At 62.4% G+C, this 27,961-nt stretch overlaps 1 protein-coding gene across 5 annotated transcripts; it reads left to right on the forward strand.

Moving 5' to 3' along the window:
• Window positions 1-7,574: 7,574 nt before the first annotated feature.
• CADM3 (cell adhesion molecule 3) lies at window positions 7,575-27,285 on the forward strand. 5 transcript variants are annotated; one of them, XM_032204449.1, is made up of 12 exons: window positions 7,575-7,793; window positions 18,820-18,960; window positions 19,069-19,221; window positions 19,411-19,548; window positions 19,788-19,958; window positions 20,060-20,150; window positions 20,366-20,535; window positions 22,139-22,264; window positions 22,969-23,094; window positions 23,464-23,529; window positions 23,859-23,993; window positions 24,063-27,285. In XM_032204449.1, the coding sequence occupies exons 1-11, from the start codon at window positions 7,724-7,726 to the stop codon at window positions 23,975-23,977; spliced, it is 1,371 nt and encodes a 456-aa protein (XP_032060340.1). In that variant the 5' UTR covers window positions 7,575-7,723; the 3' UTR covers window positions 23,978-23,993; window positions 24,063-27,285. The 5 variants fall into 5 exon arrangements, with proteins under 5 accessions (XP_032060340.1, XP_032060339.1, XP_032060342.1 ...); XM_032204448.1 differs by having other exon boundaries at window positions 7,576-7,793; window positions 23,859-27,285; XM_032204451.1 differs by lacking the exon at window positions 22,139-22,264 and having other exon boundaries at window positions 7,576-7,793; window positions 23,859-27,285.
• Window positions 27,286-27,961: the final 676 nt, after the last annotated feature.

Raw genomic sequence — 27,961 nt, forward strand, 5'->3', positions numbered from 1 at the left:
TGGTTCTTAAATCAGTCCAGGACTCCTTGTAGCCATCGACACCCTATTTGTCACCCTCCATCCCTCCAAGGCTGGGTTAGGCAATAAAGCACAAACCCCTTAGCAGCTGAACACCTTCACCAATGTGCTCCTTCGGCACCCTTGGGTGACTGCATTCGGCCTTGGCAATGTTCTGGTTTGCTCCTAAACCTCTTCTACCAACACTTACTTTCAGAGAATCACTCGAGCCCATCTTCCTCTGCACAGCAGGTTGCAAATACAGAAACCTTCTTGGGATGACACTGCAGCAAGCAGTAATGTCAGGAATTCATTCCCTTCTGCATGATAGCTTTGTTTGTTTTGTGTCCTCCCTGCTCCTCATGTGTGCATCAGGGCAGAGTTGCCTGGATGGTTTCCTTACAACTGGCCTGGTAAAAGGACTTTTAACTTCCAAATATATATATATATAGTGCCAGCATACAAATGAGAACAAAATATCTCCTGAAACAGGGGAAGCTCAGACCGGTGGGGAAAGAAAATAAAACAGAAGGATCTGAAACAAATTTACCTCCTTCCACTGTGTCCTTGCGGCGTGAATTTGTCCTTCGACTTCAATTTCAGCAGCTTTGAGGGGCTTCCAGCTTTCAGAGAAACTCGAGTCCCTCCTGGAGCTCTGCGCAAGGCTCCTTCCTTGGCTGCTGAAGCCTGGCTGTGCATCAGCTCCCCAGTCTGCTCGGCATCTCCTGGTGCCACGGAGCACGTTCCCTGCCCTCTCCGGTTGTCCCTGCGCTCCTGCAGCCCCCGGGAAGCTTCTCCACCAGCTGCTCCAGATGTCCTCTCCAACCCAGTCGCCTGCCAGCCTGCTGCTCGCCCCCCCTGGAGAACATGCAGTACATCTGCAAAAGCAGAGAACAAGGACTGTTTGCTCAAGACCTTCACACCACGGCTTTAAATACTCTCCATGGCAGAGCCAAGGATTTTACTCATTTAGCCGTTCCTTTTAATTTCCTTTTAACTAGCTTCGTCTTTTCATGTCGTTTAAAGACTTTTTCAAAATTCTGCTCTCTCTGCAGTCAACATTTTTGGCTCTTTTTCCTCACAAGGATGTTGAATTTGAGTACATTACAGCCGGCATGAAAAAAAAAAAAAAAAAAAGCATATCTTTGATAGTGATATATTGATCCAGGTTCTGTGTATTACTGTAGAATAAATCAAAAGTTACTTCTCCCCTTGTAAGGTCGTTCACTAGTTGCTTCATGGATTAGTCATTTATGGTGTCTAAAACTCATTTTCTCTTCCAAACAGAAGCAGCTTTCCCAGCCTCAAATTTTGTCCAGTTGCTCAAGTCATTTCCCCATAATAACAAAAATCTCGTTTTCAAGAGCTGAGGACTGCAAAGCTGGATATATAAAATGGCAACGTTCCAGGGATTAAACCCTTTTAACCAACAATTTATTGCACTAACTACATCCTCAGGTGACTAACTAGTTTCTAGTAAAAGAGGGGTTTCTGGAGCTGGTATCACCTCCCTGAAACAGAGCCTTTGAAATCTGCTCTGAAGTTTGAGAGTTGCCAAGGAGAAAGTTCTGTTACATTTGTCTTTTTCTGTTATTTTCTTTATGCCAGCTTTTCTAAGAACATTTTCTTTTTGATTGGCACTTCGTATTGTTTTGTTTGTAGCTATTTAAATGCGTTGTTTTGACATCATGTGCATTTATACTCAATACATCATTAATTGGGGCGAATTCCATTCCTTTGCAAGAATAAAATCCTCCGGAATAAGTCCCTACACTGTTTACAACGTTTTCTACACCACGGCTAAGCAAACCCACTGAAACCCCCTCTTCAAACCACGACGGAGACTTCAGCAGGATCTCAGGGAGGCCCCAAAGCTCGGCTCTACCTGTGCCACCAGTGCTTCGAAAAGCAGTCTCCGCAACCCACGAAGAGCAAATTGCCAGCCAAGATTTGGAGTCAGCTCAGAGCTGTGCTGCAAGCCAGGAGCTAATAAATGTCACCGAGCCCGCACAGAGTAGATTAGAAACGGCCATTTGGATTTTGGCCATCAGGCTGTGCAGCGCAGCTGCGACACCTCTCTGCGCTCCTGCTTGAATGAGAATGGATTGGGGAAAAGAAAAAAAAAAAAAAAAAGTTCATTTGTAATTTAAAAATCACCTGAGCGGGTTAATCTGCCTCGGGGAGTCACTCCAGCGGCCGGCACCTTATTCCAAATCCCAGGTGTCCTCTGCCAGCTGCCCGCCGCTGGCTCCTGCTCCAGTTACTTTTGTCCTCCAGACTGGAAGGCCTGTTAACAAAGCAGGTTTTTCGCTGAGACACTTAGGTACCATGACTAAGTAAGCCCTTAATGCTCTTAGAAATTCAATAGTTGAAGCAGATAAAGGTCATCTGGTGCTCCAGTGACCTCCCTGCCTTGTCTGGTCACTGTTTCTCCAGAACAGCCCCGTCCGCCGTTTGCTCATCGAAGCTGATGCTCCATTTGGCCCTCTTAAAGCTTTTATTTCGTTCCATCTTATCAAATCAGCAGCCCTGCCCTCCAAGCATTTTGTCATCTGCACAGCACAACAGAGACATTTCTGGGTTTTCTGCTAGGTTTCTGGTACAAACATCCAATATAGCTCTACGAAGGCCGTTTTTAGGCTTTGTGCTTTGAAGAAAGCATGTGGTCTAGAAGCTACAGAACCAAAGGATGGTGCTGGGTACGGGGAAGATCCAGCAGTTACCTGCAATATGGGGATGCTGAGGGCTTGATGCAGCACGGTGCAGTAAGGAGGTGGTGGGCATCAGGCTGGACCCACCATACAGCCCTGCTGCATTCGGGTTTTGGTAGGCACTCCCCACTCCTGCCTGCTCTGCTGCTCTGGGTTGGCTCCAGCCAGCTGAGAACAAACCCTGCCTTGAAGAAAACCAACACAAAGGAGCCCCTAAATATACGAAACCCGAGTGCTGGGCGGAATCCCCAGGCAAGGCCATCAGGTTCTGGATCCTGACACACAGCAGAGCTGCGATCTGACTCACAGCAATGTGACTCAGGAGTAACTACCAAAGCCTTAACAGAAGCAAATCAAGGACAAGATATTTCTGTACCGAGGATCTCTGTCAAGTCAGTTTGGTTGCAGGTTGAGTTCGATGAAAGCCCGCAGCGGTCTGGAACAGGCATTACAAACATCTGGGCAGCATGCAAACACAGGTGAACCGCCTGGCCCTTGATCCTGATGTAAGAGGAGTTACGCAAGTCAGAGAAATACCAAAACACCTGGCTGCAAGCTCTGCAGAGCGGCCAGGGAAAGCTGCAAAGAGAAGCAGTCAAACGCCCAGATGCAATCACGTCCCTGCAAGGCTCTATCTCCCTGCCCAGGCGGCTGCAGAGAAGTGGCAGGCTCGCGTCTTTGATGCAGAAGATCAAAATGGCACCAGGCTCCAGCAAGGGCGCGATAACAGCGGATGATAATAAGGGACTCGAGCCACCCACATACAAATACACGGCGCAGCAGGACACAGCTTAGAGACAAAGTACCTCCACGCTCAGCATGCTGCTCCATGCCTGGAGCAAGGAGAGGAGCAGGAAGAAGTGGGAAGGCCATTCTTGACTTAGTTTTAAGTGGCACGCGGGAGAGAATTCACAAAGCAATCGCTGAGATGCTGAGTAACAGCAGCCCCGGCGCTGCTCAATTCAGCTTTGCGCGGGGAAGTCAGGACCAAGCAGCGGCGTGTGACACTAAGCGGAGGCAAACGCTAAAAACCAGTGTGAGGTTAATTGCAGGAGCATAAAGGGGTTCTGAAGAGCAAATAAGTAAAAGTATAAAAACAAACAACGGGGCTGAGCACGTCGAAAAGCCAGGAGGAGAACACGGGGCCGTGAGACTGTCAGGGGTTAAAGAGAGCAATTACGGGAGATGAGGATAGCGCTGAGCTGCTAAAGGGCTCTTCTGCTTCCATCTTCCACACCTTCCCTGGAGATTTCGGTGCCTTCTGTAGCCTCCAGGGGGTTATTATCTACGGCTGGGGCAACAGCAGACATGGCTAGGAAACGTGATCAGTTGAAGGGAAATACATTACCAAGCCCATTCAGTCGGTTAAAAGGCTCCATCCTACTCCATCCTCCAACCCCACTTTCCACAGAGAGAGCTGGAGACACCACAAGGGAAAGGTGGGAGCTCCTGGTCTGATCCGAAAAGCCAGGAGACAGGCGAGACACCCAAAAAGGCCAAATTCAGATAACAAAAAGGGAAAGATCTTTTCCCGAGCTGTGAGGTCAAACGGGAGGGGGTGAAATTGTAACCGGCACTGCTAAGGTATTTGGGGAAGTTTTTGAGCCCTGCGTTCCAGCCAGTTCTGGGTGGAAAGCTGGGGAATTGGTGCCAGGGTGGTTTGTTCTTCCTGTGTAGCAGATTAGCTGCAGCCAGGACATGGGGCTGGAAGGCTTTCACAGCTGATCAGGGCTGGCAGCTCTTAAAGTGATGTCAATAGGAGGTAAGCGAGCTCTGGTTGCTTCTACCCAAGGGTGCTGTACCTAAGTGGCGTGGCTGAAAAAAAACCCAGCCCTGCACCTGTAGCCTTGCAGACCCACACCCTGCACAGATCCCTAACGAGGGGCTGCAGGATGCTGCCAGATCCCTGCTGGCACACGTGGGAGCGCCAGGAGGGCTCGAGGTTCAAGGGCTGCATGCTCCCAGCGAGCAAGGAGACCCGGAGGCCAACGGAGCTCGGCGTTTTACACCCACCTTCGCAGCCCTGCGTTGTCATCAGCAACGGGGAAGCAGAAAGATTTAGGCCGGCAGGGACTCGGGGAGGTCTCGCAGGCAGAGCGGAGCTGGGGAGCGCCGTCCTTCCCGAGCGTGCCGGAGGGAATCCGTGCAGGGGAGCTCCCGTTCCTGGGGGCTCCGAGGCGCCTCGGCAGAGGCGGCTGCGTGACAGCAGCCCCCTCGGCCGCTCGTTAGCGTCGAGTCCCCGGCGGTGGCAGATGCTTTGGGGCTGAATCACGGGGATTTGTCGCGCAGCGAGCGTCGCCTCGGCACCTGCTGCACGCTGAGAGCCTCCCCTCCCTCCCCCTGCCTCCAGCCACCCTGCCCTTCACGGGCCATCGCCCCACGGGAGCCGCCTGCGCTGCGCAGAGCGTGGGTGCTGCACCCACAGAGGCAGGGGACGGCCGTCGGCCGGCAGCCAGGCTCTCTGCAAAGCCCCCGCCTTGCAGGAAAAAGAGAAGGGGTTAAAAATCCCACCCGGAGCTACGCAGCCCCCCCAGGACGCAGGGAGAGGGGGCAGCAGGCTGGAGGAGCAGGGCTCGGGGAGGGGGCACGGGGATGTCTCCCGTGATGAAGCCGCAGCCCGAGGGACGTGGGACACAACATTTTGGGACACGACATTCCTCCCACGTCCTGCAGGACAAGCATCTGAGGCTCAGCTCATCGTGGGGACCCAGCAGAGCCCGAGACCCTCCTCCCCAGAGGGAACTGCCTCCCCGACCACAGCCCCTGGGGCCAGGAGCCACCCACACCCGTCCCAGGGTGGTCCCCTGAGACCCTCCCCAGCTTCCCTGCCCCATCTCGGCCTCCCCACGGAGCCTCCCTCTCGCCACCCTCGTGCCTCCGAGAGGAGCAGTGCTTGCGTTCGCTCTGCTCCTGGGGGAGGACCTCGCACGAGCTGCTCTCACAGCTCCCCAGCTCGCCAAAACTGCTTTCCAAAGGCAGCCCCGCTCCAGCAAACGACCTGAAGAGAGGCTCCCACAGCCTCACTCGCCCACGCTGCCCCAAAATCTGCCCCGGGGGGCCACAGCCCTGCACCCTGAGCACCGAAATCCCAGCCGGACACCGCCGCACCGCGGGCAGCATCGCCTCCAGGACCGCATCCAGGCGCGGGGTGAAAATTGATGCTCTGACCACCAGAAAGCTGTTCCTCCCACAGCCCCTTCCCACGGAGATTATGACTAACAGAGCCATCCCTCCTGCACAGCGTTTGTGCAGGAGAGCATCGGGGTGTGGAGAAGCTCGGCACGCAGGCACGTGACGACGGGTTTATGCTGACGGGTGGCATGGGTTTATTCAGATCCCTTTGGACTGGCTGTGAAAAAAGGGGTTAATTTCTCCTCCAGGACTGCCGGAGGGAATCGGAGCTGGAAACGGGCTGGCACTGGGTGTTATCCCCTAAGGGGTGATGCCACGGATGGGTAACGGCGGATAAAAGGAGTTGCCTGGGAGATGCCACGGGATGGCAAGGGCGAAGCGCTGGCTTTTAGGGCCTGGCAGCCACGGAGTGGCACAAACGCGGATTTCACCCCAAATGTGAATGAGCCACGAGTCCGACACTGGGCCGGCAGTGGGGTACCGCAGAGGCAGAGCAGAAATCCCCAGCCCTGGGGTCCTGAGGTGGGCATGGGGCACGGCTCACCCCCGGCTGCCGTCCTCCCGGCCCCTTGCTCGGCCTCGGGGCTCTACCGCGTCCCCCCCAAATGCCCCAAGAGGATGCAGAAGAGCTTTCTCCACCCCAAAGCTGACGTGTTTAACAAGATTCCCAGAGGAAAGCTCAGTGACGGCTGCACGTCCCCCTTGGGGGTCACCAGCCCCACAGGCACCCCCCCAGAGCCATCGCCCTGGGGACCCCTCAGCCCTGGGTGCTGTGGATCCCATGGGGGCAGCCGTGGGCTGTGACCGGCCCCATGAGCTCTGGGGGGACCCCACTGCACCGGGAGGGCCGGGATCCCCTCTAACAGGGACCCCCCCAGACTGGGACCAGGACCCCCTCAGACCAGGACTGGGACTGGGACCCCTCAGATCAGATCCCCCCACCCCAAGCAGGAACCCACATCCCCCCTATTAACCCAGGACCTGCTCAAACTGGGACTGGGACCCCCCCAGCCCCGGATGCCTCAGCCCTGAACCCCCCCAGCCCCAGGAACCCCCTACCCCAGCCCCTGCAGCCCAGGACCCTCCCAGCTCCTGGACCCCTCAGCCTGAGACCCCCCCAGCCCCAGATCCCTCAGCCTGGGACCCCCCCAGCCCCAGGACCCCCAGCCCCAGGACCACTCCAGCCCCAGCCCCTGCAGCCCAGGACCCCCCCAGCTTCAGGACCCCTCAGCCCGAGACCCCCCAGCCCCAGGACCCCCCCCGCCCCAGCCGCCCAGGACCCCCCACCCCCAGATCCCTCAACCCAGGACCCCCTCAACCCCCCATCACCCCCCCCCAGCCCCCGGACCCCCTCAGATCGAAGCCTCCCCCATACCATACGCCCCCCCCATCCACACCAGGGACCGATGCCAGCTCCCCCCCACCCCAAAAAAAAAAAAAAAAAAACCAAACCCCCCCCATCAGTGCAAGCCCCCCCCCAACCCCCCCCCCTCTCCCACGGTGTGTATGTGCCCCCCCCCCGGCGCGGACCACACCACAACACCCTGAAGCGCGGGGTGGGGGGGGGGGGCTATTAGCTTTGGGGGGGGGGGGCAGGCGGCTCGGGCACTGTTTACCCGGGCACAGACGGGGGCGGCACCGCCGCTGCCCCCCCCCTTACCCCCCCTTTTACCCCCCCCCGCCGGCGCGTTGCGAATGGTCTCTCCCTCGCGCTCTATTTAATCCCCGCCGCTGCCGCACCGCCGGCTCCAGACCGGGAGAGCGGCGACGGGAACGGAGCCACCGTCGCCGCCGCTCCCTTTCCCCCCCCCCCCAACCCCTTCACCCCCCCGGTTAGGCTCGGTAAAGCCCCCCCCGATCCCCCCCCCACGGTGCTCAGCACCATGCCGCCCTCCGTGCTCAGCCTCCTGCTGCTCCTCCTCGGTGCCGCCAACGGGAACCTCTCCCGGGACGGTGAGCGGCCGCCGGTACCGGGGGGGGGGGGTTAACGGAAAGAGAAGGGGGGGGGCACACGGAGGATGGGGGGTTAACGGATGGGGGGGGTGTAACGGATTAAGGGGGTGACAGGGGGTCCCGTCCTTCCGCTCCGCATCCTAAAGGGGATAACGGGGGTGATGGGGATAACGGGGGGGGGGGGGTGCCGGGTTTAACGGGGGTTTAACGGGGGGGGGGGACCGGGCTCGCCGCCGTTATGTGGGTCAGGCACAGCGGGGCCCGGCAGGTGCCGCCCCACCCCGGGCCCGCCCCCGCCCCGCCCGCCCCGCCCCGCCCCGGTCCCTGCCCTCGGGGTCCGCCCCGGCGAACGGAACCGGGAGCCGCGGCCCCGGGAGGAGGAGGAGGAGGAGGAGGAGGAGGGAGGGGGGGGGCAGCGGCGGCTCCGTGACCTTGAGCCCCATCACCCCCCCCCTCCGGTGTGTGCCCCCCCCCCCCCCCCCCGGTCTCCGCCGTCGCCGCCCGGGGCGGGGCTGGGGCGGCGGAAGGTTCCAGACAGGCCCCGGCGGGCGGCGGAGCCCGGCTTTTGGGGGGGGGGGGGGACACGACACCCCCGGGGGGGGCACGACCGAAATTTGTCATCCCCCCCCCCACCCCAACCCCTCCCCACTGAGCCGTGGGGGGATGGCGGGGGGCTGAGCACCGGGGGAGGGGGGGTAGATTGGCATTGGGGGGGGGGGTAGACCCCCCATGGGGGGGAGGTAGACCCACATGGGGGGGGCAGCCCCCACGTTTTGGGGTCAGGCATCTATGGGGTGGGGGGACACGGTGGGGGCACCCCCATGGGGTGGGGATGTGCCCGGTGGTCGCCCCCCTGCGTGGATTGGGGGGGGGGCACGGTGGTGACAGCCCCATGAGGATTAGGGGCAGACCCCCCCAATGGGGGACGGACCCCTATGGGGTGGGGGGGGCACGGTGGTGGCACCCCCGTGGGGATGGAGGACAGACCCCTATGGGGTTTGGGGACACGGTGGTGGCACCCCTGTGGGGTGACAGTCCTGCGGGGGGGGGGTGGTGGCGTTTTTTTGGGATTGGGGGGGGCGCGATGGTGGCGTCCCCCCAGGGATGGGCAGGGCGGCGGTGACATCGGCGGGGTTTTGGAGGGGGGGAGGGCGCTGGTGACCGCCCTGTGGGGTGGGCAGGGTGCTGGTGACATCCTCGGGGGGGGGGGGATGGTGACAGTCCTTGGGGGGGGGGGGACAGGGGGATGGTGACAATCTCTGAGATTTGGGGGGGGCGTTGGTGACATCGTCCAGGGATTTATTATGGGGGGGGGCAGGTGATGGTGACACCCCCGTGAGATGGGCACGGTGACGGTGGCATCCTCTGAGAGGTGGGGGGGTGACGGTGACACCCTTACGGGGTGGGGCAGCCCCCTTAGATTTGAAGACCCCCAGAAAAAACAAAAAACAAACAAAAAAAACACTAAATCCCCCATTTTGGGGAAAGGAGCGCCCGTTCGGAGACTCAGCACCACCCTGCCTCGCCCTATTGGGGGGGGGGGGTCTGGGTGATGCAAGGGGGGGGGACACAGCTGGGCACAGCCCTGGCGCGGGCGTCTGATGGCATCCGAGCATCCCATAAATCCCCGAGCATCCCATAAATCCCCGGCGTGTTTGCTCTGCGGGGGCACGCGGCTCCCCCGAGCCCTCCAGACAAAGGGTGTTTACCCGCGCCGCGCTGCGTGGCCGGGCGCCCTTTAATGAAGTGCCGCAAAGCAAATATCATTTGTGTGTTGGGGGGGGCGAGAAATAAAGGGGGGGGCGGCTCGTAAATGGCTGCGCTTTGGGTTTTTTTTTTTTTGGATTATTTTTTTTTTTCCCGTCGCTCAGCGGAGCTGAATGCCCCAGCAGCCCACTGGTTGTGTCTGGAGATGCTCGGTGCTATGTTTGGGGAGGTGGTTTTTAGGGGAGGGGGTCTCCGGGGGGGGTTCCTGCACCCTGAAAGCAGCAGACCCCCCCCACTATGGCTTGGGGGAGGTGGCTGTCACACACAGCATCACCCCGGGGGGGGGTTCGTGGCTCTGTTTTCCTGCAGGTTGTGGCCCCCTGGGCTGCTGTAGGAACCCAAACCGTGAGGATTTGGGGGATTTGGGGCCGGGGGTGTCTGTGGGGCCAAGCAAAAGCCCCGCTGGGGGGGGCAGTGCTGGCGGTTGTGGTCCTGAGCTGCTCATCTGAGGGCGCGGTGATGCTGCAGGATTTGTCCCCGGGCTCCCCAGCAGCCGCCGTGGAAAGCCCCAGGGGACCCCAGTGCGCCCCAGTGAGCCAAACTGGAAGGCGCTGGAGGAGCCGCCGCAGCCTCGCACCTCCCCGTGCGTTTTTGGGGGGCAGGAGGGGGGATTTTTGGGGCCGTGGCGGAGCTGGCACTGCCTGGCGGCGGTCGTGGGCTTGGCCGGAGCCGTGCTGCCGTCGGCACATTGCTCAGTGTTTGGGCTGCCTTGCGTGGTCGGCTGCGCCGTGAGGATTGTCCCCCCCTGTCCCTGTTTCCCCCCCCCATGTTATTCTGCTCTCCGGAGCTGTGGGAGCCTTTTGTTTGAGCGGCGCCCTGCTCTGTTCCGCCGGGGGGGAGCCTCAGCGTGCCAAAACCGGGCTCCCCGGGGCTGTTTTTCTCGGCGCCCCCTCGCTCTTGGCACCCAACCGTGGGTGGCACGAGGACAGCCGGCCCGTGGGGCGCAGCACGGGGCAGGGCTCACGTCCCTCGTCCCCTACCAGAGCCGCTCCACTTGTCCTGAGCCCATTCCCTACCCCTAGAAACCCCTCGGTATTTAGGGTTTTGGGGGGCTTTGGGGTGCTGTCCCCATGGGGAAGGGTGGCACTGTCCTTCTGGAGAGGTCTGCTTGGCCAGGGCACGCTGGAGGAGCTTTCTGCGTGTAAGATGCTACCCCCTGCCCATCTGGGAGCAGCATTTTGTGGCTGGGGGGTGGCCGTGGGTCACCTCGGGGGAGTTTTTGGGGACATGGGCACTGCTCACCCTTCCCCAGCTCACGGGAGAGATCCTGGAGGTGTCAGGGGGATGCTGGGCATGGAGGTGGGACCCCAAATGACACCTCCAGCAGTGGGGCCCTGCGTGGGACCCCCGGTGGCACAGGGGGGCGAGGGGACAGCTGGGGGCTGGCTCCTGTCCCCGAGGCAGCTGCCAAGAGCTCTGCATCCCCCAGGAGCTGTTGGAGGATAACGTAATCCCCTTTTTTTGCTGCGTGGGGCCGTGCCCGTACCCACCCCATGTGCAGTGCCACCAGGGCTCCCTGTCTGCTCCCAGCACGAGGCCTCAGCGGGCACAGCACGAGGGGGTCGAGTGTGACCCCTCCGTACCCCTACAGCCCCTTTTTGGGGGGGTTCCCATCAGCTGCCTGCTGGGGGAAGGCGAGCAGCTTTGGCACCGTGGCCAGGGATCAGTGAAAGCGGCCGAAACGGAGCATCCGAGCGGAGGGCAGCTGGGGTGGAAAAGCCGCTGCTCAGCGCCCTGGCACGGCGCGGCCGGCTCAGCCCGGGTTGGATTTAAAGACAATGCCTGGGATAAGTCCCGCAGAGCTGCCCTGGACATACCCAGACAGCGAGGGGACGTGCTGGCGCGGGTGGGAAGCGATCCCAATGATTCCTCGGGTTTGGCACAGAGCAGCACGGAGCTGGGGGGCGTTTGTGTAGGGTTGGAGAAGCATCCCGAGAGCCCCAGGGTGCTGCTGCCCAAGCAAGACTTGCCTCCATCCCAAACCCAGGCACCCCTTTGGAAGGGGATGGAGGGCTTGTTTAGGACCCCCCCATGTGTGGCCTCCCCCTGCTCTGCTTCTGTGCCTCCCCGGAGCTGCCGGAGGGACCGGGGGCGGCTACATCTGGGTGCTCACCCCAGAGCTGGCACGGCCCGGCACGCCGCCAGATGGAGGAATCTGCAGGAAAGCGAACATTTTTGTTTGTTTTCACTAGGTCGGTTTTAACCTAGTTTTACCCCGAGCCAAGGTGCCATTCGGGGACTCGCCAGGGGAGCAGCAGCCTGAGCGAGGAGGGGGCTGCAGGACCCGAGCTCGTGCCCAAGGTGGCGTGGCGGTGGTCTTGGCGCTTGGTGGGCTCCGTTTGCGTGCCACCGGGCTTTTTCTCCCGGTGTTTGCTGCTGTAGAGCCCGATCTGCTCATGCAGACACCCCTGGGGAAGTGCCGTGGTTTCCCCGTGCTCAGCCCCAGCAGGGCACAGATTGAGTCATGCCCTTGGTGCCTCGGTGGGCCTTTGGAGGCAATGCCAGCGCGGTGACACCCACGCAGGCAGATGTACCCGATCCTGCCCGGATTACTGGGGCAGCTCAGCTTGAACCATCTGGTCCAGTTCTCTCCCCTCTGCTCCCAGTCGGGCGCAAAACCGGGGCTCCATCCTGCTTGGGGACGAGCTCCCAGTGCTGTCCCAGCCTCTCACCGTGCTCTGGTGTGGAAGGGCAGAGGAGAGCCAGGCGCAGAAAGGCCGGTTTGGGTTGGATTCGAGCATCCTCAGTGCCAAGAGCCCTTCCCCAGGCGAGGCTCGGCGCCGCGAGCATAAATAACAGCGGAGGAAGGCGGAGAAGAAACGGAGACGGGCGCCGAGGGCTGGGCAGGAAGATGTTTAACCATTCCGGTCACCTGCGCAGCGCCACGCTTGGCCTCCGCTGTAATGCGGCGAGGCCGCGGGGCCGGCGGCAGCTGCTGTGGCTGCCGAGCCCCCCGGGCATCCTGCACCGAGCCGGGGCAGCGACCTGGGCACCCGAATCCCCGCGTGGCGCATGGGTGCGTGACTCCATCCCCAAATGCAGCTCCTCAGCCTCTTTATTTCCAGCTCAGCCTCTTTATTTCCAGCTCAGCCTCTGTATTTCCACCCCAGCCTGTTTACAGGCGAGCCCGGTGTGCAGCATCAGTTTTTCCAGCCAGCTGCTGTCGCTCAAGGCTCCCGAGGTGCCCGTCCTGCCCTGCTGCTATTGATGGAGCCCCTGACTTGTGGCTGCCGCACGCCCTGGGAAGCCTTTGCTGATCTCCAGCAGCAAGCAGAGCACTGATCGGGCCAGAAGAGAGGAATTGACGGGATGCTGCTGCCCCGTGCGCCCCGGGGAGCTGTTTTCCAGAGGCAGGATGTGCTCCGTGGCATCTGTGCCGTGCTGTTGGCTTGCCTCTGCCCTTGCAGGTCAGCATCTCGGGGCTCCCTCAGTGGTCTCCGCTCTGCCTCTCCACATTTCACCACTTTGGGCTTTTTTTTTTTTTCCTCTCCCCATGATGCTGGGGGCTTCACCTCCAAAAGGCAGAGTCTGGGCGATGGCAGAGGGGAGCTGGTGGCACGCAGCCGAAGCTCGGAGCTCTGTTACCCTGGGGCCTCCCTTGGGATCTGGGGGGTCCCCACTGCAGCCAGCCAGAGCGGAGCATCCATCGCAGCATCTGTTGCAGCCAAGTGAAGGACAGTGGGATTCAACCCTATTTTTTTCTTCCGAAATGACTTTTCCCTCCTCTTCCTGTGAAGTCAGGACATGGCATCGATGTGCGGCACCCACCAGCAGGCACGCCGGCCCCTGGGCAGGGAGCGGAGCCGCCAGGGTTTCCCAGAACAGAGGGAATTAGTCCTTATTCCCAGGTAACAAATGCCCTTGTGCACAACTTGTGTGTTTAATCCTCGGACAGCCGGCAGCAGCAATTTCTCCTGCCAGCCTGGGCAGAGCCGGGCGCGTGTTTGGATGCCTGCAAAGCAACAAGCAATCCGCCGGGGCATCTGAAGCAACCATTTCGAAGACACCTCGCTGGGCAGGCAGGAGATCCTTAAAACAGAACTGTCAAAGCAAAGAGCTCGTTTCCTTGGCAACACTCATGGTGGAGATTGGCCTTAGGGTAGGAGCTAAAAAACACGCTCAGAAAAGTGGTGAGCAGCTGCTCCCCGTCCGAGGGGCCGAGAGCCCTCGGACACGGTCCCGTGCCGGAGGTGAGATGAAATTTTGGGAGGTCCAAGGCTGGGAGATGAAGGGAGATGGACAAAATGGGGTCCTTTGGGGCAGGAGGAGGATTCCCCAGCCCTGGAAATGTCGGAGGCCACAGGATGGGATGAGGCTCTGGGCAGCCTGGAGTGGTGCAGGGGGGCCTGGAGGTCCCTCCCCACCCATCCCCTGATCCCCCCAGGACATGAGGGGATGGGGCCAGGTGGTCCCTGCCTGCTGATGGGAGGAGGAGGAGGGCTGGCTTCCAGAATTCCCAACCTCCCCGGTTCCCCTGTGGCTCTTTCTCCTTTTGGGGACTCCAAAGGAACTCTGGCTGCTGCGACTTGAGGCAGCTGCATGACCACATCCACACCAGGGGCACCTTTTGGGGCCCTGAGGAGGTTTTTGCCCATGACCCAGCGGACCAGCCCTGGCTTTGCGGGGTGGCCACGGGCCTGCAGGTGGCCTGGACAGGAGGAGCAGCCCCAGTACCCTGCGTTGGGATCTCCCCATCACTGCCTCTCGCCGAGCTGCCAGCACGGCACGAGCGAGGCTGAGCAGAGGCGCCAGCGGCACCCGCCTCTGTGCGGCTGCCAGCGCTGCAGGCAGGAGCTGCCGCTGCTGTCGGAGGGCTTCCCCGGCCCCCACAGCAGCTGGATCCATCCCAGTGCTCTGCAGAGGCTTCACCCAGCCTTGGGGTGAGCGGGAGAGCGATGGGTGTGGGGTGGGGAGAAGCCCCCCCCCGGAGCAGGGGATGCTCCCTCGAGGCGCAGCGCAGGGGCTCGGAGGTGAGGCGCATCCACCCCATCAGCTGAGAGCTTCGGGCCCCTTCGCTTTAGCTCTTCCAGCTGCTGCTCCTGGATTCGGTGCTAATTGCTGGCCTCGTTTCAGCTGCTCAACCCTGGTGAGGTGGCAGGCAGGGCTGACAGCTCCCCCCCCAGCAGGGAGGTGACCCCCGGTGCCCCGCAGCAGGAGCTGGGACCCCGCAGGACCTTGGTGCCCTCGGAGCTGCAGGATGCTGGGGATGATCCACGGGGTGCCATGGGTGAAGGCACTGGGAGAAGCCCAGCGAAGTCCCAGGGTTCAGAGCAGGCCGTGACACGGAGCTGGGCTCTGCCCTTGCTCTGCCCCTTCCTGGAAACTGCTCCTGTGCGTGCCCGAGGTTGGAGAAATCAGGCGAGATGTGGCGTTGGGACACGGGTTGGTTTAGGTCCTGCTTGGGGTTTGGAGCAGGCTCTTCGGGGCCATGTTTCCTTCTTCTCCCAGTGAGTGTTCCTGTTGAAACATCACCTGGAGATTAAACCCCTTGCTCTGGGGGAAGGCTCGGCTGGAGGCGTGGGGCTGGGAGCTGGCAGAGGGACGTTTTGGCACTGGAGGACGCAAACCGTGCTGCGGGATGGGTTTGTCCCCGTAGCCGTGAGGCAGAACCTGGGAACCTTCCCAAAGCACCCGGCTGTCAGAGAGGTCCGAATGGCACCGGGCAGGAGGGGACCTGGTGCTGCAGGATCATCACTGCCAGCAGGAGAGTACCGCAGAGGGACTGGGGTTCATCCATCGTGCACAAAAACCTCGCGTCCTCCGCAGGCGTGCGAGGAAGAGGAGCACGGCGCCGAGCAGATGCATGGAAACCGGAGCAGGTTTCCCCCTCCTATAACAAAATCTGGAGTGAGGCAGCTGCTTGCATGGAGGAGCCTGGAAGCCGGGCTCTGGGCGGCCCAGACTGTGGATTCGCGCGCCGCCCGGATCAGCCCGCGCAGCAGATGTCGGAGCCGTGCCGAAAACCCACCGGGCTCAAAGCTCTCGAGCGGCTCTGGTGGTGCCAGCCGTGTGCTTCGGGATGGAGCTTCCCCTTCCACAAGCTGCGGGACCAAAAAACACCCCTCGGAGAGGAGGCGACCTGCCCCAGGAGTGAGCACCTGGATGAGGACACCGGGGTTTTGGGGAGCACCCGGACAGGACCCGCTTCTGGCTTGGGGAGCCAGGAGAGACGTGAATATCGTTTTTCCCCTCATAAATCCAATTGCAGCCCCCTGCAAATGTTCACGGGTTTAATTAATGAAGTATTGATTTTTCTGGAGCGTGGCGCCTCTCTAATTTCCCTGTGCCAGCCAGGATCTGGAACGAGCGCAGGCAGCAGCTCGCAGCCAAAACCAGGTGCCCGTGGTGCTTTGTGGGGTGCCCGAGCATCGTTTTCATCCCGCTTCCCATGGGCCTGGCCACCTCCTTCAGGAGGGTCCCAGCGGGGCAGCCCCGATGGTGCTCCAGCTCCTTGCAGCCCTCGCTGCTTGCTCGCACGCCTCGTGCCGTTGCGGGATGCCAGGAGGTTGGGCAGGGGCCCGGGATGGGCAGTGAGGGAGCGGAGGTGGAAACGCAGAGCTGTGGAGCTGAGGATCTGCTTCCCCCTCCTGGAGATGCTGGAGAGGAGCCCCGAGCACCAGGAGCCCTGCTTTGTGCCAGGGCCAGGCGGGACACGGGGGGGGCCGGGCTGGCTGCAACACCACCCCACAGAGCAATTTTGGAGCCCCAAACAGCACAGCGGGCTCAGGGTGCCTACGGTGGCGCAGCTGAGGGATGCTCCATGCCAGGGCGAGGGGCTGGCACCAGCCTGGGCTGTCAGGTGGCAGCAGCTCTGTGCTGGCAAGGTGAGCACGGATGCTTCCCGGAGCATCCAGCACCTGTCCCCATGCTCGTGGGGGCTGTTTGGACCCGGGTGCCAACAGGGACCCAACCCCAATGCTCTCTGCTGTCAGTGCAGGGGATGCTCCACACGGTGCTGGAGCAGTCACGGTGCACCAGGCATCCTCCCGGTGCTCTGTGTCCCCTCCATGGGGTGGCATCCTCAGTCCTTGTGTCCTCCTAGGGTCCCCAATCCTCATTGCTCATGTCTAGGGACAGCAGAGTAAGGAGGGTCGGGGACTTTGCCTTGTACCCTCCCTGTGCCATTGCAGGATGGGACAAAGCCCCCTGGTCCCGTGGTGGTGGTGTCCCGGTGCTGCCAAGGGCCGGCAGGTTCCAGCCACGGCGGGTTTTAATTAAATCAAGGCAGCCCAGCCGTGCCCATCTGCTCGCCAAGCTGTCGGGCACGGAGGTGAGCGGGGATCTGGGTCGTGGCAGTGCGGCTCTGCGGCACCGGGGCCTCTCCGTGGGGTCGGGGACATCGGGGCTCTGCGGCACAGGTCCCTGATGCCACCAGGGCACGGGGCCAAAGCAGGGGGAGGAAATCTCCGGGGTGGTTTCTGTGCTCGGGACAGGGGTCCCAAGGTCAGGGTGCAGGACCCGGGGGGGTCTCTCCACTGATGGATGGTGGAGCTGGGCAGGGGGATCCTGCCGAAATGCCGGGGGGGCTCCAGGACCCCGGGGCCATCGCATGCTGGAGGCACCGCAGGCACCCAGTGCCCCCATCCTCTGCTGAGCCTCTCCCCGTGTTAATACCTTAATGAGGCCAGCGCTGTGGCAGGCGATGGTAATTGTGTTAATTAAGAGATTGTGGGTCTGTCCTCTCCTGTGCGGGTTTCATGCCCTGTCCTCAACCGCGGCAGAGCGGGAGCGCTCTGAGTTTGGACAACAGTGGCTTGGAGCAGCCTAATCCCCTAATTACAGTCGTAGCAGCACAAGAGCATCGTTAACCAAATTAAAACAAGCCGACAGACATCCACCCGGTCCCCAGCAGTCTTTGTGCACCCAGCGTGAGCCACGGCAGGGGCACAGACACCACTCACGGGGCACCATCCCCAGGATCAGACCCCGCAGACCCTCCGGAGAGCCACCCGCACGCGTGGGGACCACGGCACGGGCACGGGGACCACGCTCGAGCAGGCTGGAGGTGCACCAGGGCAGAGCATCCGTCACGGCTCACAGCTCAGGAGCCCAGGCCAGCGCGTGGCAAGGATGGGGAGGACTCGGTCAGCGCCTATAAATATCCGCGAGGATGGAGATGGGAAGCAGAGGCTCTTCAGCTGGCTGTTAAACCCGAGCAAGTGGAGAGGAGCGGAGTTTGAACAGCAGGAATGAAGTACAGGCGGCGGTGACGGCGATTTCCTGGGGCTGGAACCCTGAACCCTGGGAATGTTTTTAATCCAAATGTGCTGCATCTCTGGGAGATTTTCATTCTTGAGTGCCCCAGGCTGGTACAAGTGGGGTTTCACACGCTTTCTGGCCTGAAGTTTCCTGGAGTTCAACACGGGCCTGGGAAGCCTGGAGTCCTTGTTCCCAGCCCTGATCCCTCTGCTCCTTCCTGTTCCCTACGATAGCCTTGGGGAATTTGCAATGTCAGCAAGAGAAAATATTTCCCTTCATCACTCCGGGCAGAAAATGGAGAAACTCAGCCCAAAACAGGCTGCTTCTGCTAACTGGAGCTTCTCCCCGACAGCAGGCATCGTGCAGGGAAATGAAACCAGGGCTGTGCTGCGAGTGCCTGGGGCAGGATCCCTGAGCTTGGGTCCTGAGCCTGAATCCAGCCAAAATTTGAGTGCCACGATGGATGACGATGCTTTGTGAAGCTGCATCCAGCACAAACTGCAGCGGGGTCGGGCTGCTTGTTGCGTGCGACCTCCAGGCTGGGCGAGCGTCCCCCTTCTCCGCGGGGCAGCTCGGCTCGCCGGCACGTCGGCTCTCCCAAAATAGCCGTCCTTGGGGCAGCCGGGGGTTATCTGATCCTCCCGGTGCTCCTCTCTGCCCTTGGGCTGCTCCACGGCGACGTCTGCGCTAGGGAAACGCAGCCGGGGAGGAGGTGGAAGGGATGGGGAGGACCGGGGAGCAGCAGCACCCCCGGCAAGGGACACGGTGACCTGCTTCAAAAAGCAGCTCTTGCTGGAGGCAGGGCTGGAGATGGACGGGCAGCAGGGCATCCCATCGCGTGGGTCTCCTGCCAGGGTCTCCTGCAGCCTCCCTGGGCACCCCGGCTCCGTTCACCAGCATCTGGCACCCCCAGGGAAGTGCTGGAGCCCCACGTGTCCCGGGGCTTTGGGGACAGCGCCGTGGCCCCCTCTCCCTTCCCTCGGTCACTCAGTGATGCTCGCACGCTCTGGGGAAGAGGTGATGCTGGGGGGCTCCTCTGACCCCTCTTTTCTGTGCCCAGAGAGCCAGCCCACGACGTCGGATGAGACGGTGGTGGCCGGCGGCACGGTGGTGCTCAAGTGCCAGGTGGAGGACCCCGACGACTCCTCCCTGCAGTGGTCCAACCCTGCCCAGCAGACCCTCTACTTCGGGGAGAAACGAGGTGCGTGCGGGGACCCGGGGACGGGACGGGGACGTCGGGGTTAAAACAGGAGCCAGGGAAGGAGCCCAAAAGACCCTACACCTGGTGACACTGTCCCTCGTCCCCCAGCCCTGCGAGACAACAGGATCCAGCTGCAGAGGTCCACGCCGAACGAGCTGACCATCAGCATCACCGACGTGGTGCTGGCGGACGAGGGGGAGTACACCTGCTCCATCTTCACCATGCCCGTGCGGACCGCCAAGGCTCTCGTCACCGTGCTGGGTACGTGCTGGTGGCCCCCTGCCTCATGTCTGGGACACCAAATGTGTGGCCGGTCACCCCTGCCACCCCACGTCCCAACCCGTTAACCCACCCTTGTCGCATCTCTCCCCTCGCATCCATCTCTGGACAGCAGCACGCACGGAGCTAAGAGGTTGTTGTTGACTTTCTCCCCTCCTCCTCCTCCTCCAGGAATCCCCCAGAAACCCCAAATCTTCGGCCACGAGCAGCCCATTGATGAGGAGAAGATAGCCCGGCTGACCTGCCGCTCCTCCGGCAGCAAGCCCGCCGCCCAGCTGCGGTGGAAGAAGGGCAACAAGGAGCTGAAGGGTGGGTGCCGAGGGCTGGGGGGGGGGACTGGGGGCACCTTGGGGATGGATGGGGCACCACGGGGATGGATAGGGCACCAGGGGCTTTGGATGTGGCCGGTGCTGGACCACACCAGCACCCCACTCTGCTCCCAACGATGTGATGGGGACAGGGCACCCCCTTGCTCAACGCACGTGCCAGCCCCGTCCCTCTGCAGGGACGCTGTGACCGTCGCCTCCAACGGTCCCCTGTCCCCACAGCCGAGGGCACGGAGGTGGTGGAGGACCCCAACGGCAAAACCTTCACCGTCAGCAGTCGGGTGGAGTTCCGCGTCACCAAGGAGGACAACGACGCCGAGGTGACCTGCACGGTGGACCACGAGTCCCTGCAGAACTCGGAGAGGTCGACCACGCAGAAGCTGCAGGTCCACTGTACGTGGCACATGGGGGACAGGGACACAGAGGGGTGGCCCCCAGAGCTGGGGGGGGGGGTGCAGGTCAGGGCGCTCACCCCCCCCCCGATCTTCTTGCAGACAAACCGACGGCGAAGATCGAGCCGCACCCCCTGTACCCGCGGGAAGGAGAGAAGCTCCAGCTGCAGTGCGACGGGCAGGGCAACCCCGTGTAAGGACCCCCCCTCGCTGCTCCTTCCCTGCCGTGCACCCCAAAACCCTCCCTGGGGCTGGGGGGGTCAGGTCAGAGCAGGGCGATGCCACGCACCCCACGGAGGACAGCAGCAAACCCCCACTACCCACGGGCATTCCCCAATCTCCCCCTTCCCCCGGGATGCTGTGGGGGGGCCACGGAGGTGCCTGACCCCCTCCCATCCCGCCCCGCAGCCCCCAGGAGTTCCTGTGGGAGAAGGAGGGCAGCGACGCGCCGCTGCAGCTCAGCTCCGACAGCATCCTCATCTTCCCCTTCCTCAACAAGAGCGACAGCGGCACCTACGTCTGCACGGCCACCAGCTCCATGGGCAGCGTCGTGGCCAAATACAACCTGGACGTCAGCGGTAAGGGGGCTGGGGGGGGCCACGGGCAGCCCCCGGCGTCGCCCACCTCGGCACCACGGCACCGTGGAGCCGTGCACGGGTGCTGGGAGCGGTGGGAGAGCTCCGTTGTGCCATAGGGTGGGCGCATGCCCACGGTGTTTGGGGGTGTCCCCAGCTGCTGGGGTCGCATCCAGCCCTTGCCGTGCCCTTCCCTGCACCGCACGGAGCTGCTGGATGGGGCTGGGGGGGCAGAAAGAAGATTGGGGGGGCACGGAGCAGGCTGGGAGGGGTTGAGGCAGGGACGTGGCTGAGCTCCGTCCCCGTCCCCTGCGGTGGGGAGGCGCAGTGCTGGGAGCACTGGGGTCTCCAGGACCCATTTGGAGCCTCTGGGATGGCAAAACACCGGGACCCCGAGCGGGTTTCCAGCCAGCGCCGACCCCTCTGAGCCACGGGGCGCCCTGGTGGCCCCGTCCCAAGATTTTGGATGCCGACCCCATGGCTTTACCCCGAGCTGCAGGCTTGCCTCACGTCCCGTGTCCCCAGAGCCCGTCCTCGCAGGGGAAGGGGCAGCCCCCGTCCCCTCGCCACCGCTGTCCCCTCGCTGCTTCCCCCTGCCCTGGCCGTGCTCTGCCGCCCTGCTCGCTGTCACCGTGCCCCGTGGGCCGTGCGCTCCCCCTGGCCGCGCTCAGCACCCAGCCCCTCGTCTCGGTGGGAGTCTTGTCCTCTGCTTTTGGCCCTGGTTTTGGGGGTTTTTCCTCCTTTTCTACGTCCTCCTCTTGTCATCTCCCCGCTCTCCACCAGCCTTGGACTTCCCATCTTTCAGCATCGTTCATGCTCCAGCCTTTCCCTTATCCCTTTTCTTTTTTCCCTCTTTTTCCCTTTTTTCCCTCTTTTTCCCTTTTCCCATCCCTTTTTCCCTTTATCCCTTTTTCCCTTTCCCTCCTTTCTTGTTCTGGGCACCCTCAACCCCTTCCCCTCCGAAATGGCTGTGGGTGACAGGAGCACACGGCAGCGATCACCCCTGGGGTCAGCGTCCCCTGAGACCCTCTGCCCACCCATGGGGAGCCCCCAAATGTCCCACAGCGTGCCGTCTGTCCCCGGCAGGCCCTGCTTGGTCACCTTGTGGCCCCATCACCCCTGGGTACGGGGTCAGCACAGGGAGCTGGCTCCTGCACCCACCCCGGGGCACTCAGCGCCCACCCACAAGGCCACCGATGTCCCCAGCCCGCTCAGTGCCACCACACCCAGCTCCACCTCCGGGCTCGGTTCCCCCCTTTCCAAATTCCCCCCTCTTTTTCCCCCAGAGCATCACCGGAGCAGCCGCCCCACGCCACCCAAGTCCCCGAGGACGCGCGTGGGAGAGCGGAGGTGGCCCCATGTGCTGGGTGACCCCAGGCACGAGGGTCCCACGGGGTCCCTCGCGGGGTGACCGGGGGTGCTGGCAGGTAGGACACGGGAAGGTGTCCCCACCGTGACCCAGAGGATGGTGGCAGGAGAAGAACGGGGTGGTGGAAGGAACCCGCAGAGAAAAAATGGGCTCCCACCATGGCAGGGGGTCCCCCCCATGGGTGCTGTCCCTCCCAGGGGTTGATTGGTGTCCCTGTGTTCTTGTCGTCCTCCCCAGATCTTCCCCAGCTCCCCACCCCACACGTTCACTCCACTCCAGCCCCTCCGCCGGGCCCTTCCCAGCCCATCTCTCATGCTTCTTCCATGGCCACCGCCTCATCCTTCACTCCAGCTCCCGTCCAAGGTACCGTAAGCTCCATTTCTCTCTCTTTACGGACCCGCTGCTCCCCGACCCAGCTGGAGACGCTCCGCAGGAGGACGGTGGCTCACCCCTGGGCCAGGGACACCCGTGCCACATCCCAGGTGCCCAACCAGGCTCTGGTCCCATCGTAGCATCTCCTCCCATCCCGTTCCAGCGGGGCGAAGCACCCCGGAGCATCCCTCTAACATCCCCACCCACCCAGAGCCGCTTCCCCCTGTCCGTTTGTCTGTCTGGCGTGGCCACTTGTGAGCTGCAGCCCGTCCGTGTGAGCCTCCCACCCTTTCCTCCGTCTTCCCATGTTGTTTTTTCCACCTTGTCCCTTCTGAGCATCACCTCTCAGCTCCGTGGCTCCATCCCCTCCCAGCCCTCGGGGACGGTGACAGCGGAGCAGTCGCGCAGGACCGGGGCGCACACGGGGCGAGGGCTGCCCATGGCAGTGCTCACCCTGCAGGGCTCCCCGACACCCGTGGCTGCTCCTTCCCCTTCTCTGCATCCCTCCTGGCTCTGCTCCTGCCCCTTCTTCACCTCCACAGCACCTGGGTCGAGCTGGATGTGTCCCTGCCCACCCGCAGCCCTGGGTGATGCGCGGGGCGAGCCGCAGCCTGTGGCGCACGGCGGGGACCGCAGCACCCCCTCCTCTCTCTCTTTCTCTCTCTCTGCTTTCTCCCTCTCTGCCGCCTGGGCAGACGCCAGCCCGGTGCCGTCGACCTCCAGCACGTACCACGCGGTCATCGGCGGAGTGGTGGCCGTCATCGTCTTCCTCCTGCTCAGCCTCCTCATCGTTTTGGGACACTACCTGATCAGGCACAAAGGTACGGGGGATCAGCGCTCCCACCTCGCCGGGGTGCCCTGGGGCCAAGGGAGGCTGCTGCACCCATCCTGCAGCCCTGCCCCGCATCCAGAGACACCCAGCACAGCCGACAGAGCCCCCCCAAGGATTTGGGGACTGCTCCCCACCTCCGTGCTGGCCCCGGTGGAGCTGGGCAGCGCCGTGCAGAGGCAGCTTCGTTCCCCATCTCCATCTTCTCCTCCTCGGCACCCGCAGCCCTGCAGTGCCCGTGCCACTGCCCCGTGCCTCATCCCCCTCCCCATCCCTCCCCCTTGAGCCTTCCACCTTCCTCCTCCTCCTCCCGGATCCATTTCCACCCTCCCCATCCCTGGATTTTCCATCCGCCCAGCAGGTGTATGCGTAAGGCACGGGGAGACGGTCACAGCCAGCCGGCAGCAAAGCCCAGCAGAGGTGATGTGTGAGTAAGAGCCCCCCCATCCCTGCCCCAGCCACCTCGGCTCCCGGAGCTGCAGCCTCCTTTTGCAGGAAAACCTCTCAGGGGAACGGGGACGGGGGGTGCAGGGGTGTGGGGGAGGCAGAGCCACGCAAGGAAGCGCGATTTTTCCACCGGCGGCGTGAGCTGCTCTGAGCAGCCCAGGTGAGGCTCGGTCCCCGAGCAGGGTTTATCCCGGGGGAAGCCCAGCGATTTTTCCATTTCAGGCCAAACCCAAAGGACTTCTCTCGCCTCCGTTTCCCAGCCGGCACGGCCCCGCCGTGACGCTGTCCCCTCTCCACCCCCCTCCCCAGGTACCTACCTGACCCACGAGGCCAAGGGCTCCGATGACGCCCCGGACGCCGACACGGCCATCATCAACGCAGAGGGCGGCCAAGCCGGCGGCGACGACAAGAAGGAGTATTTCATTTAGGGGCATCGGAGAGAGGGTGAGAAATGGAGCCAGCAAACCCCGATGGAAACGGAAACCAGACCACAAACCCCACTCAACCCAACAGATTTTCTCTCGCGCCCGGCACGGGCAGACGGATGGACGGACGGATGGACGGACAGAGGGATGGCAGGACAGAGAGCGGAGAGCGACCGGCCTGAGACGTGATGCTTCTTCTTGAACTTGTACAAAACGTTATTACTACGAACAGCGAAAGCCCCGGCCCCGTTTGCTTGCTTGCACCTCCATCCCTGCGACCGGCGCTCGCGCGAAACACAGACCAACCAGTGAGTGAGCGACTTTCCTTCTTCCTTTGGACCTTTGCTTTGGTTTCGTGGCTGCTCTTTGCTTTGGGCCCTCGGTTGGGATGTGGGGCTGGGGTCGATGTAGCTCTTTCCTTTGTTTCTCTCCATTTTGGGTTTATTTTTTGACATCCAAGGATAAAATCAGATCCAGGCTCCAGCACGAGCTCCGGGCAGCCGGGTGGCCTCCGCGTCACCAGCGCTCGCCCCGTGCCTCCCACCAGGAGCTGGGACCTTCTCGTTGTGTCCCCACCCACCCACCCCACGATGTCCCCAGTCTGCAGGACGGGGACGGGGAGCGCTGTGGACCCCCCCCCCGAGTCCCTGCCTTGATTTTATCCTTGGTGGTTCTTGTCGAACAGTGTCCATTTGGGAGGAGAGCTGTCCTCGTGCCGTAGGTGTGCGAAGGGGGGTGAGCTTCCAGGGTGGGAACCGCCGAAGCCCCCGGAGATGCCGGGAGCCGCCGAGCACCGCGGCTCCCCGTTCCCACCCCAGCGGGAGGGGGGAGGGCAGGGGTTTTGGGGGGCAAATCCAGAGAAAAAAAAAAAAAAAAAGAAAAAACAACAAAAAAAAAGCCCCAGTTTGCAAATTGTCAGATCGGAGTCGTCAATTCAAACCATCTATTGAGATGTTCAGTGCAGGAGGCTGCTGGGCATAGCCCGCGGCCGTCACCAACCACCTCCTCGCTGGGCCCCGGGAGCTTGCAGGAAGGTGGTTGAGATCCCCAGAGCGGCTTTGGTAAGAGTCGACGCGGCTCCACGGAGGTGAGCTGGGTCCCCCTGGCCCGTGCTACAAGCTGGAGACCACCGGCACCACGCCGCAAGTGGCCCCGAAGCAGTGCGAGGCGTGGGCCAGGAGATGGGCTCCCTCGGGTCTGCTCCTCGGAGCTTTCTGTGCCCCCCCTGTCCTCCCCAGCCCCTTCCCGGGGCAGGTGCTGAGCTGGAAAAGGTCTCGTTGGCTCCAAGGGCTGCGGCCAAAAGCAGCCAGAACGCCCAGGTTTTGTCTCTCGGTAGCTTGGGGGTCTCCGAAGAGATTTGGTGGGCACTTGTCCAACCTCCAGCCTGTTTCACCCCAGGGGAAACCCCATCTCTTCCAAGTCAGACGGAAACCAGAAGCTTTCTCCAACCTCCCCACCGCATCCCCGGGGTCCCCGTGCTCCCCCCAACCCCACATCTACGGGGCCGGGCCCCCTTTGGAGCCAGGCCCCTTCAATCACCCTTGGGATGAGGCTTTGCCGCCCCCAGCATCGCGTGGTCTGGATGCGAGGGGTTCACAGGAGCCGCCCTTTGGCTTCCATTTCGGGGTGTCCGGGGGGGGTAGAGCCTTTTGGGAAGGAGCGAAAGCCCTCGGTGGGGTGGGCAGCCTCATCTCGGAGCTGAAGGAAGAGCCTGGTTCCTCTGCAAGGTGCCTCTGGAGCTGGAAACGTGGCTCCCATCCAGCCCCCGTGAGCTGGGCACGAGGAGAAGGGTGGTGGGGAAACCACGGCGCTGGGTTCAGGTGGGAGCAAGGGACACGTTGGTGGCATCCCTGGCATGGGCACGGCCGGCTTCACCGCATCGTCAGCAGGGCATTACGCACCGAGAGAGAGGCACGAAGCCTTCATCACCCCCCGGCGAGGAAAACCTGCGTTTTTCTCCGTGTTGTCCCTCCCCATCCATCTCCTTGGAGGAGGAGGACGTTGGCCTCGGGTCCCGCTGGGAGCCCCGAGCTCCCTCCGAGGGACGCAAACGTTGCTGCCGGAGGTAACGCTGCGACTGCCGACGCCGGTAACGACTCCACTGGGCGCACACAGCGTGCGCCGCTGCGTGACCTGGTGCTTCGCCGAAGGCCTCTAACACCCGCTACCAAACAGACGCGATTCCCTAAAATAAAAACGCAAGGACGTGCTCTCAAGTACCAGTCGCTCTCGCTCCAAGTCTCCGCGGCGCAGATCATTGCGAAGGAGATGCCCCGAGGGTCCGGGAGGGGTCCCCAGGATGAAAGGATGTGGGGATTTGGGGTCGGGAAGGTGAGAGGAGACAGGATTAGGGCAGCGCGAGGAGGTGTGGTGTTGTGGGGAGCGGGGCAGGACAGGAGAGAGGCCAGGGGGACGTGCACCAGGTCTGAGGTTGGGCAGGGGACACGGGGAGCAATGGGGAGGCGCAGCCCTCATCACACTGGGGCCATGGTCTGCACATGGATGGTGACGCCGGGTGCTGGGGCAATCGCCCAACACCACATCCTGAGGTCACCGGGGGGGTCTGGTGGCTGGGGGCACCGTTTAGCAGCCCCACATTGGGCTCAGCACGGCTCAGGAGCGAGGGGTGGTGCGTGCCGCGCTCTGCACGGTGCCAAGGGGGCCACGGGGACGAGAGGTGACGGGGTCACAGCTGGAGAGGTGCTCCCGGGATGGATGGCAGAGGGACACAGGGTGTCACCAGTAGGACATCTGTGTCACCAGTGGGATGTGCCGTGGCACTGGTGTGGCTGGTGGTGGGATGATGGGGACGAAGGAGCGATGGGGCGCGCCGTGGCACCAGCACGGGGACGTGAGGGACTTGTGGTCACAGGGGAGCGGACACCAGGCTCCTGTCCCAAGCTGCTGGCACCCGGGGAGGCCAGGCAGCATCACGGCACGGTGGGGCACGAGCCACCTCCCCGAGCCCCGGTGTCCCCCTCCTGGAGCACGGGGGCTCCGTTGGCCACGCGGACAGGGGACCCCCGGCCCCGCGTCCACCACGTGCCACCAGGGCATCCGAAGCGGGCCAGGGCGTGGGGCACGGGCACTGAACTCTCAATAGACCACGAAAGCCATATTTGTGCGGAGCTCTGAGCACGCCGTGGGGTGGCCGTGGGGCAGGGCAGAGGACGGGCTGTGTTGTTGTGCTGTGTTCTTGTATGTACATAAAAGGGAGACAACGAACGTCGATGTTACTTTATAACCTTTCTAATATCCTGTGCTAATCTCGGAAAATAATCCTATAAATATATCTGGATTACACACCTTAACCTGGCTGCTCGTCTCTGCGTCTGCCCGCGTGAGCCACGGCCGTGCCCCCCCCACCCTGGGGTGCAGGGTGAGAGGGGGGACAGGAGGGGACAAGGGAGGGGGACACACAGCTCACCCCAGCGCACGATGTGAGGGGGACATCTCAGCTCATTGCACACCCCATGGAGACCCCCTCAGCCCCTACCCCCAGCCCACCTCCTCAGCCCCCCCTAAGGATGCTCCCACCAAGCACAAAGGTCCCCAGGGCCACCCGGTGCCACCAGAGCCCGGCACAGGGGTGGGTGACAGCCCCTGGTGCCACAGGGTGACCCCAGGTCCCCCGCAGGATCTGGCATCCCCTGCATCCTGCACCCCAGCACGGGGCTGGTGACCCTGGGGTGGGGGTTTTCCACCCAGCAACAGGAGCATCCGCACGGGGCACCGGTAAACAAAATTCCTTAGTGAACTTGAATCGTTCTGCCAAGAAATTATCATTTCCTGCTCGAGAAATTGCTCACGCTGGCAGCTCACCGGTTTTACCGGCAGCGGTGGCCGCCCGTTTCCTTCACCCCTGGCGTCCTGAACATTCACCCTGGCCTCCCCAGCCAAAGTGGGGAGGGAGCAGTTATCAGAGGCAGCCCTTATCTCGGCCCCGCAGTCCTTCATCCCCGTGGAGCCGGGGGAGCAGGAGCGAGC

This window comes from Aythya fuligula, chromosome 28 (assembly GCF_009819795.1).
Source record: "Aythya fuligula isolate bAytFul2 chromosome 28, bAytFul2.pri, whole genome shotgun sequence".
NCBI lineage: Eukaryota > Metazoa > Chordata > Aves > Anseriformes > Anatidae > Aythya > Aythya fuligula.